The sequence below is a fragment of the Kogia breviceps genome, chromosome 14 (assembly GCF_026419965.1).
Source record: "Kogia breviceps isolate mKogBre1 chromosome 14, mKogBre1 haplotype 1, whole genome shotgun sequence".
Classification (NCBI taxonomy): Eukaryota; Metazoa; Chordata; class Mammalia; order Artiodactyla; family Physeteridae; genus Kogia; species Kogia breviceps.
Genome location: NC_081323.1, coordinates 73,791,168 through 73,807,685, shown reverse-complemented (window position 1 = coordinate 73,807,685; position 16,518 = coordinate 73,791,168). Strand labels below are relative to the sequence as shown.

General features: G+C 46.8%; 2 protein-coding genes across 7 annotated transcripts in view; one reads left to right on the top strand and one right to left on the bottom strand.

Annotated features, from left to right (window-relative positions):
• Positions 1-5,763, bottom strand: part of KATNIP (katanin interacting protein) — a 194,950-nt gene extending 189,187 nt beyond the window's left edge. For all 5 annotated transcript variants that reach the window (XM_067012513.1, XM_067012514.1, XM_067012516.1 and 2 more), the window contains exon 1: positions 5,722-5,763. In XM_067012513.1, coding sequence (XP_066868614.1) covers positions 5,722-5,728 — 7 coding nt within the window. In that variant the 5' untranslated portion in view covers positions 5,729-5,763. The remainder of the gene's footprint in view (positions 1-5,721) is intronic.
• A 173-nt stretch (positions 5,764-5,936) lies between these two features.
• The window catches only part of GTF3C1 (general transcription factor IIIC subunit 1), a 73,706-nt gene continuing 63,124 nt past the window's right edge, over positions 5,937-16,518 (top strand). The window contains exons 1-5 of one of the 2 annotated variants that reach the window (XM_059036149.2): positions 5,937-6,230; positions 7,966-8,175; positions 10,912-11,088; positions 11,828-11,971; positions 13,631-13,727. In XM_059036149.2, coding sequence (XP_058892132.1) covers positions 6,010-6,230; positions 7,966-8,175; positions 10,912-11,088; positions 11,828-11,971; positions 13,631-13,727 — 849 coding nt within the window. In that variant the 5' untranslated portion in view covers positions 5,937-6,009. Of the gene's footprint in view, positions 6,231-7,965; positions 8,176-8,793; positions 9,143-10,911; positions 11,089-11,827; positions 11,972-13,630; positions 13,728-16,518 lie in introns of those variants that run through there. The other variant, XM_067014136.1, reaches the window with a different exon arrangement.

Below are 16,518 nucleotides of genomic sequence, written 5' to 3'. Positions count from 1 at the left end.
AAATGCCTACAGAGGGGACTTCCCTGGTGGTCCAGTGGCTAAGACTCCACGCTCCCAACACAGAGGGCCTGGGTTTGATTCCTGGTCAGGGCACTAGATCCTACAGGCCACAACTAAGAGTTCGCATGCCACAACTGAAGATCCCCGCATACAACAACAAAGATCCTGCATGCCGCAACTAAACCCCTGCACAGCCAGATAGATAGATAGATAAATAAATAAACATTTAAAAAAAAAAAAAAAAAAAAGCCTACAGGGGCCCAGGCAGGTACCAGAGGCAATGAGGGAAGCCAGCCAGGTAGAGGCTGTGATGGATTGGAAAGGGCACCTCCCTTCTAGGGGGCAGTCTCCACTTAGCTCCAGCTGAGGGAACTCTTGCCATGCAGAATTTCAATTCACTGTTAACTTTATTGCTTTTTATTGAGATTGATAAATCTACTTTACTGATATTTTAAAGAAAACACGATAATCAGAGATTTATGAGAAATCTCCCAATTTTTCAATGTTGACAACTAATTCAAAAAATTAAAAAACATCATGGGCCAAATAAACATGCCTGTGGGCTGACTCAGCCCAAGACTCTCAGTGTGCAACCTCTGATATAAAGACTTCATTTTTAAATTTGCTACATTTCTATTTTTTAGGGTTAAAAAATTTTAACTTACATGCTTTTGAAAAATCAACTTTAAAGAAAATTTGGAGAAGACTACAGTAAACTCCCATCTACTCTTCACCTGGATTCAATCTAATTCATCTTGATATCTCTAGATCCCAGTGCACAGAAGGAGCTGAATGTGGTAACTGAAGGAATGCCCCCAAGAAAAATAAGCAAATCAGAGCGTGCCAAGTTCCTGCCAGCTAAAAGGACAGGATGGAATGAATGCTGAGGAACAGCAAGGGAAAAGAAATCAATCAGATAAAAGGATGGAAGCAAAGGAGGAAGAACCGACACAGAGACTACATGGACCACAGGGTTATTTTGCCTGCTGAATGCTTTCTATGTTTTATTTTATTGTTATTTTTTTTCTTGCTTTATTTTAAGTAGGAAGAGAAACAGACAAATCACCAGGAGCCCAGGTAAATACAACACAAGAACAGAAAAGATCAGACCCGGTGACTGGACTTTCAGCAAAACCTAACTAATTCAACCATCACTCATTTTGCAGTTTGGGATTATTTAGACAAGCTAGGCTATATTTCATCTTGGCATTATTAATTCTTTGAGAAAGTCTGCTAGGCAAATGAACAGTATAAACAGGGGAGACATCGAATACTTGCTCTGGGGGGAACCAAAGCAAATGCCTAGCTTTAAAATCCTTTCTAATTATCTCCATGTGCTGAACTTTTGTCTAATTATTATGTTCCTGGAAAGTTGAGTAGAATTTTTTTTTTTCTCGGCCATCTCATATTTTAAAAGCAATGGGGGAAATTCGACTTTGACATAAAGGTGAACATTTACATAGGCAGGAGACTCACACATCGCCAATTTACTTTCATGTAAATAAACCATGTCAAACACTGGGTTTTCTTTTAAACAAAGAGTGAGCTAATTACAAAGATTATTATTTGTTAGAGAGATTCACCATATTCCCTCCTTCCTCTTCTGTCAGCAATGCAGAAGAAGTCTGCACGTTGGCAGGTAATGACAGCATCAGCTACCACATAGGTGTGTTTTTTACACGCCAGACTTGGTGTTAAGTGCATTCAGGCATAGTCTCATTGAATTCACAATAATAGATTCACCAACGGATGGGCACACAAAACGAGGTAAGCTTCATCATCATCTCCACTTTATTGACAGGAAAACTGAGGCTCAGAGAGGTCAGAGTACACTGCTGGGATTCAAATCCAGGGCTATTTGGTCTGCAAAACCTATGAATATTACACCAGGCTGCATCGCAGAGCCAGATAGAACCTGCCGAAAGTCAAACCCAATTGGCCAGAAAAAATGTTGTGAAAAGCTATGCTGACTAGGACAGGAGGAATAAACCAAACTACAATCCAGTTTGGGGATACTTAGCAGACATTTAAGCTTTTGTGGGTTTAGGAAGTAAACATCTTTCTAACAAGGCTGGACTTGGCTTATCTATCTAGTTGGCTAGAATCAAGATTCATCATAGTATGCCTCACTTTACCCAATAGATATATGCCTGGAAAATTGTGCAAAGATAAAAGTTTTAAAAATTGCAAAGGAAAAAAAAATTGCAAAGGAAAAAGGGATCCTTTGAACGCTAAATCTAATCTTAGGGCAAACACTTTCTTAGAACAAATTTTTCCTTTTTGTAACCAATCTGAAAATGGACAAGTTCCTCCACTGGGCCATAATAATGCTCAGGAGCACTGAGATGGTAACAGTTAGAACTGACTGAACAGACTTCTTGAAAATGGTCGACAGCAATGTTTCTCGAAGTGTGTTCCACAGATCCTGGGAGGAAGAGGGGTTCCCAAGGACAAGTATTACCTTCATCATAATTCTAAGATTTTTTCATTGTGTTGGTATTTGCACTGATGATGCAAAAGCAACAGTAGGAAAAACTGCTGATACCTTGAGTGGCTACAAGGCAGCGGCACCAAACTGTATCAGTAGTCATTATACTCTTTAGTGCCATGTGCTGACGATAAAACAAACAAAAAAAACATTTTCACTTAAGAATGTCCTGATGAAACAGTAAAAATTAATTTTATTAAACGTGAACCCACATCTTTTAAATATTCTGTGTGAAAAAAATGCAAAGTACACATAAAGCACTTCTGCTATAAGCCAAAGTACAACAGATGATCCTAGAAAACACTTGTGTGTTTAAGTTGCCAGCTGAAGTAGCCACATATTGTATCAAATGTCATGTTTACTTGAATGAACAACTAGTAGATAAACTATAGTTATTCAGACTTGAGTATCTGGCAGACATTTTCTTAAATACAAAAGTGAGCATGTCACTTCAAGGAAACAACTGAAGGTATTTGTTGCTAATGATAAAATTCAAGCTTTCAAGTGAAAACAAGTAGGGAACTTGTTTCCAGTACTTTGAGTTTAATAGCTTCCCAATACTTGAACTCTTTTTTTAAAAAAAGGAATACTAAGGAATGTGATTTTTTGATATTGTGTAATGACATGCCATTTAATATTTTATTTCCAATGTCAACATTTAGAAGATCTGCATAACTCAGTGAACTTTCCAAATGACCAATGCCTAATGTTACGGAATCATACATGGGTAAAATATGCAATCAAAGGGCAAGATAGACCAATGGGTTTTAATGTAACAGAGTACAAACAAAAGTTCACCAGTATGGTTTCAGACGCCACATTGTGACTAACCTTTGAGATATTACCACTTGCTAAGTTTCGGAATACTATCAAAGAAGAATGTTTACAGCTATCTGAAAAGACAATTAAAATGCTCCCTGTTCCAAAAAAAATATCTGTGTGAGGCCCCATTTTCTTCAAATATATCAGCCAAAATAACAACACAACAGTTTGGTTGCTGAAGCAGAAACGAGTCTAGCTATTTCCTATTAAACCAGATATTAAAGAGATTTAAGAAACTCTAAAACAATATCATGGGGCTTCCCTGGTGGTGCAGTGGTTGAGAATCCGCCTGCCGATGCAGGGGACACGGGTTTGTGCCCCGGTCCGGGAAGATCCCACATGCCGCGGAGCGGCTGGGCCCGTGAGCCATGGCCGCTGAGCCTGTGCGTCCGGAGCCTGTGCCCCGCAATGGGAGAGGCCACAACAGTGAGAGGCCCGCGTACCACAAAAAAAAAAAAAAAACAATATCATGCTTCCTACTAACCTTTCTGTTGGGAAATATAGCCACTTTTCAATAAAAAGTATTATTTATGTTTAGAAGTAATGCATTTATTATTGCTTTTAAATGAGTTGATAAAAGACAAATGTCTTAAGATTTTCTTGGCTTTAATTTCTGATACGGTAAATATCATAGATATAATACACACAAACTCTCTTGAGGTAAGAGCATAAAGGCATCCTGAGACCAGAAAGATTTGAGTACTTTTGTTCTACAGCAACATTACATTGAACTTTCCACTGGGCAAACTGGTGAATGACATTTTATACTACCTCTGAAGTACAAAGGGCAAAGATGTCTTTTAAGCATGTAACAGATTGTTCAATTAAAATTTTTTTCCACACTGTGTTAAGCAGATATCACAAAGGGACAACATTTCCCAGAAGTTAGGGACAGTGGTATAATGAGAAAAATTATGTGGATTCTGGCAGACTCTTCCCATTTATAAAATGAGATATCAGGGTAGCTTATTTTTAGAATCATAGAATTCTATGATTCTTATCGGAGATCCCTAAATGATGGCCCACAGGCTGCATCTAGCCTTCAGACTGATTGGCCATTGTGGCATTTTGAGGAGCACCCCAGGAAACTAATTGGTTGGAGCTGAGTGAGAAGCTTCCCTTTCAGAAAAGAAATTGACTTTTAATCAGCAAAGAAATGGACTTTTAATTACAGCCCAATCCAGCCCTCCAGACTTGCCCCTGCAAATATCTGCATTTGCAACTTCTGGAATGAAGTGCTTCTAAAATCCCTTTCAAATCTCAAACTCCCTAATTCAGCTCCAGAGAGAGACAGTGTCCGGGTTCCTTACTCACTTTGCCATTTGATGACTTTGATTTGGGACAAGATACTTCACTTTCGCGAGCCTCAGCGTCCTCATTTGTAAAATGGGATAACACTGACTGCAAAAGACTGTTATGAAGCTTATCGAGTTGCTTGACAACATTTAGAGTTCCTGGCACTGGACAGTATCATTAACATCAAAGCACAGAAAGAGAGTCTCCCCCCCATCCCCCTAACCACGTCCCATTTCCCAGTAGCTGATGGCTGCATTCCCCATGATGATGCTTATTACTTCCATACCAACTCCTGTGTTCCACAGTTCCACGCCCCAGGACACACAAGAACACCCCCCCACCTCTATTTGTCTTTCCCACCCTAAACCCTGATAAATGGAATATTGCCTGCCATATCAGTAAACAAAGGATGTCACAGTCATCAGCAATTGCAGCCCTTGAACAGGAGCCGGTGAGCCCTGAGGGAACTCAAGAAGAAAAAGAATACCTGCCATTTAGCAGTCATCAGACTGCAGCCACTCCCTACACACTGAACCCAAATAGCTGAGGTGCATATCAAAGGAATGATTTCAGTGAGCCCAGACTCTCGCATCTTCCCATACACAGAAAAGCGCTGAATTCCTTAACTTGGGATATCTGGTTTTCTTTAATTAACAATAATCTTGTGACGTTCGCACTACCTGCCCTTTGTTGCAAAACTCCTATATATCCGGGCTCCCCCCAGTTGCCTCCTCTGAGCAGTTCTCTCAGGATTACTTGAGATGCTGCCTAGCGGGGCTGAAGTTCTAAAAACTCCCACCAAATGAAACATAACTCTCAACTTTTAGGTTGTGAATAATTTTTCAGTCGACAACCTTTTCTCTGATGCCCTGGCCAGTACGGGGTTCCAACACAACCACAGGCAGCGTAGTGACCAAATCACTGAACACTCCCCCCAGCCTCCTCTTCCCATCCCGGACCACTAAGGCTCCCTTTCCCTCAGACGGAGACCACCTTGGGTCAGGCAGTGGTGGTCCAGGGATCTGTGGCCTAGGGCTCTGCCCGCGGCGTGGGGGCCCTCAGGAGGGATGGGAGAGTAACTGCCCGACCTTCCGGGGGGGCCCATGGACACTCACCGTCCATCACTAGAGGCGGCGGTTCCGGGTGCTCGAACCGGAAGCGGCCTCAACACTGTTTGCAGTTCCCCTGGTTACTGCGGGGTTCCGGACCAATGGCAATGGAGTTCCACGGAATGAACCCTCCCCCAAAGGGAGTGACAGCACGACCATGCTCTGGAACTCCTCCTCCGGTCCCCGGATCCGCCCCGCCTCCCTGGCTGCCAGTCGTTGTGCGCAGGCGCGCTGGACCAGGGCCGTTGGCGGCGTGGTGCGCAGGCGCCCCGGGTGCTGCCAACTGAAGTAGCAATGGACGCGCTGGAGTCGTTGTTGGACGAGGTGGCCCTGGAGGGGCTTGATGGCTTGTGTCTTCCCGCTCTTTGGAGCCGTCTGGAGACGCGAGTGCCGCCCTTCCCGCTGCCTCTGGAGCCGTACACGCAGGAATTTCTGTGGCGGGCCCTTGCCACACACCCGGGCATCAGCTTCTACGAGGAGCCTCGGGAGAGACCAGATCTCCAGCTCCAAGACCGGTCAGCGGCCTGGCTCTGCGGGCGGGCGGGGGCCGAGACCCGGGTCTGATGGAGCTGCGAGGGGGCCAGGTTCTTACGGGAGGGGAGAAAAAGGAGTGGAGCGGAAGAAAGACCCGGAGTCTGATGGAGGCGCAGAGAAAGGCTGATTTGGGGTCCCTCAGGCCTGGCAGGACCCAGGCGTCTGATGGAGTTGGGGGGGGTCATCTGGTGATGTTCCATTATGTTCGTGTGTGTTTGGGGTGGTGGTGAGCAGGACTGGGAGGATATTCTGTGGGATTATTTAAAGAGTATTTCCTCTGAAGTGGAGCTTGGGATTGGAGCAGGAAGGCTGTTCAGCTCAAGACTGGAGACAGTTGAGTTCCACAGAACAGAGCATTCATTCAGTGCTGGATTAGAGAGCTAAGGCAACTAGAGATCTTTACGTCGGCAAGCTTAGTAACAAGAACAATAATAGTAGCTACCATTTATTTAGTGCTCGTTATGGCCTCGCACTATTCTAAGATCTTGTTCCTGGAGTTTCAGGAGACTGAACCCACTTCATTCTCACAGTGACACTATGAGGAAGGGGCTCTTATCTTCCCCATTTTTTTTGGCTGTGCCACGGGTCTTGCGGGATCTCACTTCCCCATTGAGCACCGAGTCCTCACCACTGGACTACCAGGGAATTCCCAGTTATCTTCCCCATTTTGCAGAGAAGGAAACTGAGTGATAGAGATTAAGTAACCCGTCCAAAGTTATGGATATTGTAAGTGACTGAGTGTTGACTCAACCCAGGCCGTCTGTCTCCCAAGTCTGTGCTCTTAAGCCATATTGTGAGGGTCGGGAGAGGTTCCCAGAGGTAATACTGTCTAAAACAAGACGTAAAGGTTGGATTTAGGTAGCCAGTTGGCAGAGTATTCGAAAGGAAGAGAAGTTCGTTAAGTTGGGTTGAAGTGTAGAACTGGAGAGAGTGAATGAGGAATAATAGTTGACATTTACATCTATGCTTATTGTAAGCAGGAACTGTTCCAAGATCCTTACGTATAGCAAGGATTACGTATTTAAGTTTTACAACAACTTTAGGAGCTGGATATTCTTATCCCCATTTTCCTGAAGAGAAAATTGAGACGCAGAGAGGGTCATCAACCCAGAATCTGAACCCAGACTGGGAGAAAGTGGTACCAAGGAGGGGAAGGAGGGACTTTATTGGAGGTGGGGAGTGGCAGTCATAACTTTAGTTTTGATCTCATCAGATCTGGGGCGTAGACAGTTGAAGGCAGGATTAGTGTTTGGGAGAAAAACAGGACTGAGGATTTGATGGTGAGAATTGTTAACATGCAAGTGATAATTGAAACCATAAAAGTGGATGGAAGTACGAGAGGGCTAACTAAAGAGATGTGGAAAGGTAACATCTTAAAGTAGGGAAGCCTTGAGTCATTAAGTCCAAACTTGATGGTTTGGCGACCAGGCACTGGACTAGGGGGAAAACAAAAGGCCATGACTTGGGCCAGGAAGGTGGTTCTGGTTTCAGCATTCAGCGTCCCGGGTGGATAGAAGAGGCTCCTAGAAAAGTCTCTTGTCTGGGATAGAGAGGCAGGGATGCTGCTTGTTAAGATGACCTGCGTTTGGAAGGCGGTTGCGACCAGGTGATCGCATTTCCTTTCTCCAACCTCTGCTAGAGGTTGTCAGAAGAACACGCCAAACATGTTATTTCTGAGGCTGAGCTGTGGTTTGATATCTGTGATCTCCCCCTTAGGTATGAAGAAATTGATTTGGAAACTGGCATTGTGGAGTCCAGGAGGGACCCGGTCCCTTTGGAGGATGTCTACCCCATTCATATGATCTTGGAGAATAAAGATGGCATCCAGGGCTCATGCCAGTACTTTAAGGAGAGGAAAAACATTACCAGTGACATCAGGACCAAGACATTACAGCCCCGCTGTACAATGGTGGAAGCCTTTGGCAGGTAACTGATTTGCATCATGGGAAACTTGTGGGCATCTTCCTGCTTTAAGTTGGGGGTGTGGTCAGAGCTCCCCAACGATGCCGCCCTCTTGCCCATCAGAGTGTGTCGGCCCTGCCCCAAGTCAGTCCTCGGCCTTTACCACTACCCTCCTCTTGGGGCTAGTTTTGCTGGGGGCGGGGGTGGGGCACTGCCTTTCTTTTCCCTTTGTGTCCACAGGCCGCCTGGCCCTTTGGGCCGGGCAGGCAGCTGTCATTTGGATTGGTGCCTTTCGCTCTCTTGTCCAGGCTGCATCCTCTGCTGCCCAGCCGTACTTCTGTGAGTCTTCAGTCAGGGTCCCAATTTCCCAGACTGCCTCAAGCCCCTCGCCCCATCCCCACCTCCCTTCCTACTTGACGGAACAAGGAGAAGCTTCCAGTGTGAACTCTCCTAGTTGCCCCCTTCTTCCTCAGCTTTCAGGCTTGCGCATATTTCTCTCGCCCTCCCTCACCTCAGGGGAGACGGGAAAGCTGGCCCTTCCTGAGGCAGTCATCTGGATGCTTCTCTTCCTCCCTTTCTCTCCTGTACCTCGTGCTCTTTCCTACCTCTGTCAGCTAGCTCCTCTTTCTCGTTTATTTTCAGCTTTTGCCTGTTGACCAGTACTTTCTCGTCAGCCCATTACCATGGCTCGTTCATCCTAAAACAAGACCTCTTGGCCTTGGATCCCCTGTAGCTGTGATTCTTGCTGCAGCCATGCTTCTTGAAGAAACAGCTATACTCACTCTTTCTCCCTCTTGACCTCCCCTCCCCTCCTCTGGCTCTGGAGCTTTGCAGCTTCTGCTTCCTGACCCTCCCCCACCCAGCTTCCTGCTAGCTCAGGAAGAGCTCTCCCTGGTGACTGCACACATGCTCTCTTCACACACATAGGCCTGAATTGGGGCTCCTCGTACATGTCATTTCATGACCTTGACCACAGTTATCGAATCCCAGAGTAAGTGTTCCTTTTCTTGTCTTTCTCTTCAGTAGACTCTGAGCTCCATGAAGGCAGATGCCATTTTTATTTATCTTGGCATCTCCGGTATTTTGCGTGGCGCTTAATCAGTGTTGGATGACCTATGAGATGACCAGGGTCAGCAAAGTGGGCCTCGGGCAGGAGTCCTAGAGTCAGCTACTGGGAGATGTTGGAGTTCTGATAGGACAGGGGAGTAAACCACCCTGAACATATTCTTAAAGCAGCAAATCAGCTCCCCTGTTTTCAAACTTTTCTCAGCTGACCTCTTCCAATTTAACTTAATGAGTCTGTTTCGAGACAGAGAACACAGGTCCTAAGTCTGTGACACACAGACACAGAAAAGAAGACATTTTGTCCATCACATGTATTCACAGCCTAACATTCTTTTTGAAGATGGACCATACAGACCCTGTAACTATGCAGAAGACTAATTATGGGTCACAGGCAGTGTGAAAGAAGCTGCAGTTAAATAAAAACGTAGACAACCTCCTCTTTTCCCTTTTTGCCTGTTTAGTGGGAGCAATGAAGTCATCTGGTATTGGGCGGCAAGGGGGGCCAAGAGGATGAACTGTCAGACTGAGCGATGTGACTGAAGACGGGCCTTGCGATCAGGCATCTGTAAACCACAGGCTGGGAGCAGTAGATGGTGGCTCTAGGTGGGAGGGGTTGGGAGCCCTTGGGCTCTAATATGGACCCTTGGTGACTCATTCCCCTGGGAGAGGGAGCTCCTCCAACTGGTGCGTCTCGATGCCAAGGAGTGAGTGGGGATGGCTTCTCTGCCAGCCCACCCTTGTGGGATCTCTGGCAGGGCTAGGACCTGAGACAATCTGCCCAAGATGGCCATTTAAGTCAGCAGGTAAGGCGCCAGGGTCTCTATCTTCAGCGCCGTAGACTGTTCGACCTCAGCAGAGAAGTCAGTTTTCCCAGCTGTGACATCTCGAAGCACCTGGCTGGGAAGTGTTCTTGGCCTCTTTTTCGGGCATTATTTTTCACACACCAAGACAGTAGGAGGAACTAATGATATGTCCCAAGTCTGGTCTCCCAACAGGCTGCAGGTCCACTGATGACACAGGGCACTGTTTTTGATTATGAAGTTTGTTTTATCCATCCAGTTCAGTAGGCGAGTTTGTTCACTTATTAGATATTTACAGAGACCCTGCTGTGCACCAGAACCATTCTAGGCCCTAAGGATGTCTTGGGGACCCTGATGACAACGTGCCCCCTCTTAGGGCACTTATTGCAGAAATGTGTACCCAAAAAGGCGGCCATTTCTGAGAGTGCCAGGTGCCGTGAAGAGTCTGGAAATGGTCAGAGGCGGGGAATAGACTCTGGTTAGCATTTTCAGGAAGACCTGAGGTGTTGGTATCTGAGCAGTGGCCTGAATGATGAGAATCAGTGGCCTGAAGACGTGAGGGCAGGGCAGCTGGGCAGAGGACCCGTGGGGGCTGTTGTGGATGCAGGGCAGGGCCGTACGGGTGTGTAGGATGGCCTAGGCCCTGGTTGGGAGTCGCGGGTATGGCCTGAGGGCCCTGGCCGGATGGGGAGGGCTCTGAGCATGGAACTGGTGAGACTGGCTCTGTTCGCCCTGAACGCTCTGTGGTTCTAGGATGGAAACCTTAGCTGGGGGTTTGTGAACCTCCAAGAAGAAGCAGGAAATGATGGTTCACTAAGGTTCTGCTTTTTCATATTTCAATTTTCTTAAAAATCAGTTACAGTTATTTCTTTCTGCGGTGGCTTCTGATTTGCAGGTGGGGGAAGAAACTGATCATTGTTGCCTCCCAAGACATGCGGTACCGGGCCTTGATCGGCTTGGAGGGCGACCCCGACCTGAAGCTCCCCGACTTCTCCTACTGCATTTTGGAGCGATTAGGCCGGTCCCGGTGGCAAGGGGAGCTCCAACGAGACCTCCACAGCACTGCTTTCAAGTGAGGGGATGCTTTGCTTCTCTTCTGTAAATGCTGGGGCTCCCTGATCGTTGGGCCCTGCCACCTGGGCAGTCCCCACATCCATGGTGATTGGAAGCACGATGCTTTCTCATTGAAGAGACCCTGGAAAAAAGACCAAAAAAAGGGGACTCCTTGGCAGTCCAGTGGTTTAGACTCTGCCTTTCCATTGCAGGGGGGGCATGGGTTTGATCCCTGGTCTGGGGAACTAAGATCCTGCATGCCTCATGGTGCAGCTGAGAAAAGAAAAGAGAGAGAGATCCTGGGGTGACCATAGAATTTATTGTCCAAACCAGACATTTGGAGAGTGGAAGGTGGTGGAGCTGACCAGAAGGAACGCCAAGGCAATGGGCATAAACTGAGACCACCTGGCGAGCCAGAATGCATGGCAACCTTAGTTATTGGCCGCTATATGATTAGAGACCCATGTCTGATTAGCTCCTTGCTAATATAACCCTTACTGTCTCCCGTGCCAGCCATCCTTTCCCACTCCATTTCCCCTCTCCTCTACCCCCGTCTCCCCATCCACCTCTCTTGGGGGTCTGGGGTGTGCCTTAGGCTGAGGCACAGCTGTTCTTTCCAAGGCCATTGTCACATAGCAACTGTTATCTTAGGTTGGCTGGGTAGGAGATGTGTGTCTTTGGTGTTCATGTCCTCCACACTGTGGGGTGAAAGCAACCAGCAAAGCAAAATGACCGCCCACTCTCTTCCTCTCCTCCAGGGTTGATGCTGGGAAGCTCCACTATCATAGGAAAATTTTGAACAAAAATGGGCTCATTACGATGCAGTCACATGTGATCCGATTACCCACTGGAGCCCAGCAGCACTCAATCCTCCTCCTCCTGAATCGGTTTCACATGGACAGGTACAGTGTGAGACGCCAGAATGCTCCCTTACCTCTGTCTTTCAGCCATGTGTATTATACCTTTAAAAATCCTAGAGGCCAAATCAGAATATGACCAGCTTTTAAAAAAAGATATTTACCAGCTATTTTGGATTGTGAGAATAAGTCTTGCTTATTTAGAAAATCTGGAAATTATATAGAAAAGAAGGGCAAAAAATACCTATCACCCCACAGCCCAGCAATAGGAACTATTAACATTTTGGTGAAATTTGGGAGTGTAAAAATAAAAGTAAATACGTCAAACTTGATTTGTTATGGTGACAGAGTTCTGTGGGTAGAAGAGAGAAGAATGGACTAAGTCAAGATCTGTATTTACATCTTTGCTCCTGATTTGGGCATGATCACTTGACCTATCTGAACCACTGTTTCCTCCTCTGTAGAATGGCCATGACAAAGCTTGGTACTAGTTCATACGCAGTGACTATCTGTGCCATCATCTATTCTTTCATTTATTGAAAGGCAGTAAAAATGGATAAGTGGGTGTCTCTGGATCCCATATATATGCCCTCCGTGCTGCTAAACCCGTGGGCAGTTAAAGCCAAGCTTCCCCAGCTGCATGACAGTACCTTCCTCTCTGCCCCTCCTCCAACAACCCCCACCCCTGGGACACAGCTGGGGTAGCCCTTGGCTCCTTTAATAGCTTCCTTTGGCGTCCATTAGCTAGTAAGCATTTATTATGACATCCACTTCACAATAAAAATGCAAAGGAAGGGAAAGTCAGTCACACCAGAGAAGTGAGAGGTAGAAACCAGGGCTTCAGAATCAGAGAGGTGTCCTGATTACTGCAGAGGGCACTGTATTTCGAGGAAGAAGACCTGGGTTCACATTTCTGTGCCTGAATTTTAGAAAAGTTTAACTTCTTTATGAAATAATCCCTGTCCTTTCTTACCAAGTGATTTATAAGGAAATGTGTTGGTGCTTCCTAAACTTTAAGGTATTGTCAACTCAAAAAATATTCACAATCTAAAAGTTGAGTGTTATGTTTTATTCGGTGGGAATTTTTAGGACTTCAAGCCCAGGGCAGGTAGTCTGAATGTCAAAAGATAATGAAAGAAAACCAAGTGAAGGAATTTAGCGCTTTTCTGTGTTTGGCAAGGGGCAAGAGTCTGGGCTCACTGAAATAACTCCTTTGATCTGCACCTCAGCTATTTGGGGCCGCTATCCTGTGTTTTCACATCCTGAGTTTCCGCAGGGCCCGCCGTGGGGAGTGGCTGCAGTCTGATGGCTGCTAGATGGCAGGTGTTCTTTCCTGAGTTTCCTCAGGGCTCACCGGCTCACCGCAATTGCTGATGACTGTGACATCCTTTGTTTACTGATGTGGCACGCAGTATTCCATTTCTCAGTATGATCAGAAGATGTAAGGCATTTTAAAGAATCGATAGCTGCGGAGGCTAGTCTACACTGCCACTAGCTCGGTGACCTCAGCCATGAGACTGAACCACTCAGCCCCAGTTTGTGCAGCTGTAAAGGGCAAGGAGTTGGGCTGGATGTTCTCTGAGACCTAAGACCACAAGGTTCTGTAGTTTGATATGTTGTCATTTAAATCTTGTCATCTTTAAAAAACAGGCAGTCTCGAACAACAGGTCTGGAAAAAAGTGACGTGTTTTATGTTTCTCACAGGAGGAGCAAATACGACATCCTTATGGAGAAGCTCTCAGCTGTGCTGAGCACACGGAGTAACCGGACAGAGACGCTGGGAAAGCTGAGGGAGGAACTGGTGAGCTGCCCCTGCCCGTGTGGGGGGCTGGACTCATTTGTAACGCAGTGGGGAGCATCTTCAAGTGTAGATTTCAGCGCACTGCAGTGTGGACTTGACCATCCCTAGCTGTTACCGAGTCCAAGTCCACTCTGCCCGCTGCACAACAGGCGGGTAAATTGGGAGAGGAGGTGTTGAGGCAAGGGATAATGACTTTGTTCGGAAAGTCGGCAGACCGAGAAGATGCGAACTAGGGTCCCCACAAACCATCTTATCCGGGTCTGGATGCCAGTTTTTTTATAGAACAGAGAGGGGTAGGAGGTGAGAAAGTAAAGTAAAATGGCCATCAGTTTTGCCTGGCTTGGCCAGCATCTGGGAGGGGATATGTTAATTTCTTCTTTTCTGCAGACATTCACATGTGGGCAGGGTCTGATTGTCTTCCTGTGAACTGAACAAAGGCACTTTAGTTCAACTTTCAGGCAGAGGGGCAGGGTTCCCAGAGGCAGGTCATTATGTATGATTATAATAACAAAAGCAACAGGGAAAGCAAAGGTTAAAGTCAAAGAAACATCAACATGGAGTCAATTGGCTCTACTCTGTTACATATCCATGAAACAGCAGAACTTTCCTTTGCTTTACAGAATGAAAAAGGGCTCAGTCTTTAAGTCCTTCCTGCTCTTGGGTGGCCTCCAGTTTTCCCAGGGATTTGCGCCAAATCCTGCTATAAAAGTTCCTGTGGAATGGTGAATCTGAGCATTTAGATTTACTTTCCTAATCAAGCTTGTAATTTTGTTCCCAGTGGTTTTATCCTGAAATAACAGAGTGACTACTGAGAAGGAGGACAGACAACACAGGGAGAGAAGCAGTTATGGACCTGCTTCATCTTTGGGTTCAGGAACAGAGGCAGTGGTGACGTGAGAGTGGGAGGAAGAGCACAGGGGTGATGCTGCTTCCGGTCTGATTTGAGCCCTCCTCGGTAGAAGTCAGGAAGGAGCCAACAGTGGAAACGGGAGGAAAGTAAGACTGCCCTGTAGGTTAAACAGTAGGATTTGAAGTCAAGATTTGGGGGTGATAGTAACTAGTCCCCAAAGGAGCATGGCTTGGAGTCTGATTGTACACTCCAGGTAGATCATTCTTGCTCCTCACCTTGTGCTGCCCCCGTGGGGGCTCTGCTCTCTGGTTTCACTGCGTGAGGGAAGGGCTCTCTCCCCTCCTGCTAAATGCACTGTATGCCCAAGTCTCTTTAAAGCAGAGGTATAAGCCAAAGCTTGTGGGTCAGATTCGGGCTGCACATTGTTGAAAAGAACTTTGACCTAGCATCTTTTAAAAATTGAGATTTTGCCCCAAAATCTAGGTTACCAGCTTCCCCTGAAATATCAGAGGCTCTGGCCAGCCTGGGCCTGTGGTCTCCTGTGATAGCAGTTATCTGGAGCTGGCTGTGTGCTGGCCGCCCACCCCAGGCCCCTCCCTCCTGTCAGCTCTCAGACACCCAGGCAGTGCCGTTTGTCACTCTATGAGCACTGCTGTTCAGGAGGAGAGAAAGATTGCTCAGTATCTGAGTGTCTGTCAAAAGTGGGGAATAAAAGGTAGACTGATAAGGCCTCTTCCTGAGAGGCCCTAGTCAAGATGAAGGAAAGTCCTACAAGCTCAAAGAAATATCTGCCCACTTTGCTGTTTATATTGTTCGTCCAGCCCATGCAGACACTGAAGATCGAAACCCTCTGCCCTGCTGAGTCACTCAAGGGTAGAGAAACTGAGCAGTCTCAGGTCAACGCTGTGGACGATCTAAGTGACAAGATTTGACTGATACAGGACACTGTTTAGTTTATTTATTTATTCATTCAACAAATACTTTAGTGAGTGTCTATTCGGAGTCAGAACTGTGTTTCCCACCACCATGGCAAAAATTAACGAGGATGACAGTCTTACACTGTCGCAGAGCAGTCTAATTGGAGGGGCTGACGTGTGACCACACACTTAGGCCAGACTGCACCTCGGAAGGACGTGTTTGAGTTGCGTGAAAGGAGAGATGGGAAAAGCTTTGTAGAGCCAGTTCCAGTTGAGCTGGACTTTGAAGATGAAGTCAACATCATCCGACAGAGGAGAGACCATCTTTCAGGCAGAGGAGACGGGCTGGAGCAAAGGCGTGGAGCCGTTGGAGGTGATGGGGTGTTTCTGAGGTTGGCAATGACACGGGGCAGCCAGGCGGCAGCGTGCCCGGCGGGAGTAGTAAGAGACGTGGCTAGAAAGGAAAGTTGGAGGCAGATAAGGAAGGTCTCGAGTGCCAGGCTGAGGACTTGGGTTTCAGCCTTTAGCCTGGTAAACTGCAGTTTGAGTGTTGGGGAAATGCACTGATGGATGGGGAGGAGATTGGAGGCAGGGTGGGGAGGTGGGGGCTGTGGCCTCAGGTAGGGTGGGTGACGCCTTGAATTGTTGGTGATATTTGGGGGGTGGCACTAGCAGGACTCGGTGAGTGACTGAAGCCAGGGTGTGGGTGTCAAGTGCGGGGAGGACGAAGGAGAAGGAGTCTGTTGTCTAGCTGGAGTGGCAGGCTCTCCCTGGAGTGGACCGGAGCTGGAGGGGGGGCTCCTGAGGGCAGGGACCGTCACGCCTGCCAATCCCCCACCATGAGGACGGCCTGGTCCATGGAGACGCTGAGCCCAGATTTCTTGAATGTGTACAATGAAAGTAGAGAGTTCAGAAAGAGGAATGAGTTTGCCTGAGATTAAGGCACATGACAAATTTGATTTTAGGATTTACTGAGTATGAAGATCTTCTGGGACTTTGACTTGGTGATGTTTAGTCAGCAGCT